Source organism: Babylonia areolata, chromosome 1, assembly GCF_041734735.1.
Source record: "Babylonia areolata isolate BAREFJ2019XMU chromosome 1, ASM4173473v1, whole genome shotgun sequence".
Taxonomy (NCBI): Eukaryota; Metazoa; Mollusca; class Gastropoda; order Neogastropoda; family Buccinidae; genus Babylonia; species Babylonia areolata.
The window spans coordinates 53,104,938-53,109,937 of record NC_134876.1 but is presented as its reverse complement, the minus strand read 5'-3'; the positions used below and the strand labels follow the sequence as shown (position 1 = coordinate 53,109,937).

The following is a 5,000-nucleotide window of genomic DNA, read 5'->3' as shown; positions in this document are numbered from 1 at the left end:
TGTGGAGATTTCAGGCTGCTTCGAGCTGCGGTCCACTGGCCAGGGGACTGTATGTGTCGGGGAGGAACCTCTGCTGTGACGGCTTTAAAACAGTTGTTGTTGTTGTTGTTTTTTTGCAAGATCTCGACTTCATTTTAGCGGTTGATGTGGTGTTGCGTGACCCATCCAGTTTTGTAACAAACAGCAGAATTATAAAGTCAGAAAACTGTATTGTATTGTATTGTATTGTATTGTACTGTACTCTACTCTACTGTACTGACCCATGCAGTTTCTAACAAACGGCAACATTAGAAAGTTAGAAATTTGTATTGCATCTTATTGTATTGTGTTGCATTGTATTGTATTGTATTGTGTTGTATTGTATTGTATTGTGTTGTATTGCATTGTGTTGTATTGCACTGTATTGTATTGCATTGCATTTTGTTGTACTGTATTACACTGCACCATACTGTACTGTACTGTACTGCACTGCACTGAAAGGGAGTCAATATCCCTGTCCGTGCATGGGAATCGAACCTGTGACACTTGCTTCCTAGTCGGACACATTGCCATGAGGCCACCGCTCCACACCCTGTTTCTTATAGAAATAAGTTTTTTTCTATTGTATTGTATTTCTCCTTTTGTCACAACAGATTTCTCTGTGTGAAATTCGGGCTTCTCTCCCCAGGGAGAGCGCGTCACTACACTGAGAGCAACACACTTTTTTGTTGTTGTATTTTCCCTGCCTGCAATTTCATTTGTTTTTCCTATCGAAGTGGATTTAAAAAAAAAAAATTTTGACAGGGACAACGTTTTTGTTGCCGTGGGTTCTCTTATGTGCACAAAATGCATGCTGCACACTGGACCTCGGTTTATCGTCTTATCCGAATGACAAGCGTCCTGACCACCACTCTCAAGGTCTGGTGGAAGGGGAGAAAATACTGGCGACTGCCGGTGTGATATGAACCAGTGCGCTCAGATTCAGGAAGGTGGCAGAATGGTTAAGACGCTCAGCTGCCAATACAGAGAGTCCGTGAGGGTGTGGGTTCGAATCCCGCTCTCGCCCTTTCTCCTAAGTTTGACTGGAAAATCAAACTGAGCGTCTAGTCTTTCGGATGAGACGATAAACCGAGGTCCCGTGTGCAGCACGCACTTGGCGCACTGAAAAAGAACCCATGGCAACGAGAGTGTTGTCCTCTGGCGAAATTACGTAAAATGAAATCCACTTTCATAGGTACACAAATATGTAAGCATGCACTCAAGGCCTGACTAAGCGCGTTGGGTTATGCTGCTGGTCAGGCATCTGCTCAACAGATGTGGTGTAGCGTGTATGGATTTGTCCGAACGCAGTGACGCCTCCTTGAGAAAGTGAAACTGAAACTGAAACTCTCTTACTTCCTAAGCGGACGCGTTACCTCTAGGCCAACACTCCACACATTTATATAGCACTAAAACTACTACTTCTACTACTACTACTACTACTAATGCTGCTGCTGCTGCTGCTACAAATGCTACTGTTACTGCTGCTGCTGCTACTACTATTACTACTACAGCTGCTGCTGCTGCTACTGCTACTACTACTGCTGCTGCTACCACTACTACTACTTCTGCTGCTGCTGCTGCTGCTGCTAGTGCTTCTGCAATACGTACACGAAAAGAATGAGGAGGAGGAGGCGGAGGAAGAGAAGAAGAAAGAGAAGAATGAGAAATATGATGATGATGATGTTGTTTTGTTGTTGATGATGATGATGATGATGATAATTGCCAACCACGATACGTCTACAAACAGCAACCAAAAAAAAAAAAAGAAAAAAAAGAAAAAAAGCATAGCTGACACATCCTCTCTCTCTCTCTCTCTCTCTCTCTATCTAACACACACACACACACACACACACACACACACACGTGCGCTCTATCTTTCTATCTAACACACACACACACACACAACACACACACACACACACACACACACACACACACACACTACGAAACAGGCGAATCAGAAATAGGCGAATCAGTAATGGGTGTGACACCCCCAGCAGACAGCACAACACTGTACAAAATTGCTCCCAATCGGCTTGTCGAGCCTGAATACATGCTGTCAGACACGCAAGCTGACAGGCAAGAAAAGTCACTCGTAGACTGAGACAGAAAGGAGGAGGAGGAGGAGGAGAAGAAGAAGAAGAAGAAGAAGAAGAAGAAGAAGAAGAAGAAGAGAAGAAGAAGAAGAAGAAGAAGAAGAAGAAGAAGAAAAGAAGAAGAAGAAGAAGATGATGATCATGATGATAATGATAATAGTAAGAAGAAGAAGAAGAATGGTACATTGATGAAGCGCTCTAAAAAAAAAAAAAAAAAAAACACCTCAAAGCGGCTTACAATGATACGTCAGTCAGACACAATGCGTGCAAGAACACACACACACACACACACACACACACACGCACGCACGCACGCACGCACACACACAGAAGGAGAGAGAGAGACAGACAAACAGACAGACACACACACACACACACCCAAAGAGGTAGAGAGAGAGAGACAGAGAGACAGAGAGACAGAGACAGACAGACAGATAGACAGACAGAGAGACAGACAGAGAGACAGAGACAGAGAGAGAGAAAATGAAGTTAAAACAGTAGACTGGCCGAAAGGCATATCACACACACACACACACACACACACACACACACGACAGCCCAGCACCCCACCCCCCCCCACCCCCACACACACACCACCACCACACAACAACAACAACAAAAACCAAAAACAAAAACTCACGCATGAAGTGAACGATGAGGCCGACGACGAGGGTCATGAGGACGACCAGGAGCAGGGCCAGCAGCAGCACCTTCAGCCAGAACCGGCGCCGCCTCTTCTGGGCGAAGCGGAGCTCGGCCGGCGGCACGGGCTGCGAACCGGGAGGCCCCAGGGAGTGCAGGTAGTCCTTGGCAGCGGGAACTCTCCCGTCCTGGCCGGACGGCACGGGCGGAGCACCACCACGCTGGGAGGTGGTGATGGTGTTGGCGGAGGAGGTGCCCCCCTTGGTGGCCGCGTGGTCTCCTCCTCCTCCTCCTCCGCCGCCGTGGCGGTCGCGGCGGTCTCCGTCGTCCTCGCTGAAGAGCGGGTTGTCGTAGCAGGCCTGAAGCAGAGTGACGTGCTCATCACCCACCTTGCTGCCGCGCTGCTGGTGGTGATGGTGGTGGTGGTGGTGGTGCAGGGCGCGTAGCGGGATGTCCCGCAGTAGGTGGCCCGACATGGACATCTTCCTCCTTCCTCCTCCTCCTCCTCCTCCCACAACCGCTACGACACCACCCCTCACCACTACAAACCACCACCACCACTACTACTACACACCACCAGTACCAATACTGCTATCACCACCACCACCACCACCACCACGCAGCTCACCCACAGGGTCAGGTCAAGAGTCAAGGACAGGGGACGTCAGGCTCAAGGCTTGTAGTTGGAGTGATGGGTAGTGGGTGAGGAGGGGGTCAAGGGCAGGTGTTTGATTAAGGGTGGCGGGTGAGGGTTAATTAAAAACCCTAGCCCGGAGCAACTTGGCCTTGAGGGCTTTTTGCCGATAGGTCGTTCAACTCCGCTTATGGATTATAGGTCGTTCAACTCCGCTTATAGGTGATGATGATGATGATGCTGGTGATGATATGGATATTTATATACCGCCTATCCTCGGTCGGAGACCAAGCTCTAAGCTCTATAGACTACAGACAGGTAAACAGCAGGCCAAGACAGCGGGTCAAACACAAGTATTTTGCAGTGCTACGTCTTAGGAAGAGATCACTTTGGTTTTGATGACAGATCACCGTCACTGGAAAGAACGGCCGTGTTTCCCTTCTTCAGTCACAACAATGACGGGGATGTCAGTGGGTTGAACTTGATGGGTAGAGAGCCTGGACTCTACGGGAACGCGACACTGAGTCTGTGACTTTGTGTGATCCTGCACAACTCCGCGTGTCGGAACACCCAGAGATTGGCCTGAATACGGTAGAGTGCTCGGTGGTGCAAAGAAATACGAGAACCGTGTATGAACCGTAGGATGTCCTGTATGTCAGTTAGATAGTGAGCATCCTGTGTTTTGAGACTCACTCATCTACGACTTTCTCTTTCTTCGGTGATTTGCTCATCAATGGCAGAGAGCTACAGTTTCTCGTTGTCTGGGAATAATAAAAACTAGAGTTTTCAACATGATCGTACTAACTGGTGACGTGTGTAGAAAGTCCAGTTTTTTGTTTATATATTTCAGTGCATTCGATTCGCAGATATCTGACACGGAAACGAAACTAAGAACATGAACACTTTATCTGAAGAGCGAGACGAAAGCTGCTAGTTGTGGCATGGACAGGTGACAGCACACACCACTGAATATGCAAAGAGAAGCCAGCTCTCCAGGTTTGTAAAATACGATGCGCTAAAAGCACTGAAAATACAATTCACGTGTTTTGTCACACTACCCGAAAAGTAGGATTGTTAATGATAAAAAACGACACACTTGATATTCATTCTCAGATACAAAACGACATTGCAAACTTCACATGATACCATACGTCGTGGCTGACAATGGCTTCACAAGCACAATATCCTGAACTTATCGTTCAGTTGAAAAGTTCGCAGCCTGCACCATTCCGCACAGAATATGGTCAGTTTAAACGAACAGGAAGAAACAAACTGCTGTTTGTGGCTTGAAATACGTCACCACATCAAGTGTTTGATCAGTAATATTCTTGCTTTCTTTTGAAGAAAACCTGACGAAAATTAGCTTCAGTTATTAAGGCCACATAGCTTTACCACTACAAATGTTCATCACGGATTTCAGTTACACAACTCAGTTATTTAGAAAGATCAGCTGGGAACTTATCGATTTGACCTTCCAGTATTGCCATAAAAAGCACGTCTCAAACAAAACTTCCTGTAGATTTTTCTGGACAACACTAAAACAATATTGTCAGGCAAAAATCGAAGTTTGCTGTTGCGTGTTTTTTTTTGTTTTGTTTTTTTTGTTT

At 46.7% G+C, this 5,000-nt stretch overlaps 1 protein-coding gene across 3 annotated transcripts in view; it reads right to left on the bottom strand.

The window, feature by feature from the left end:
• The window catches only part of LOC143292594 (atrial natriuretic peptide-converting enzyme-like), a 208,774-nt gene that overhangs the window by 89,877 nt on the left and 113,897 nt on the right, over nt 1–5,000 (bottom strand). For all 3 annotated transcript variants that reach the window (XM_076603056.1, XM_076603047.1, XM_076603064.1), the window contains exon 3: nt 2,758–3,118. In XM_076603056.1, the coding sequence (XP_076459171.1) occupies nt 2,758–3,118 (361 nt within the window). The remainder of the gene's footprint in view (nt 1–2,757; nt 3,119–5,000) is intronic.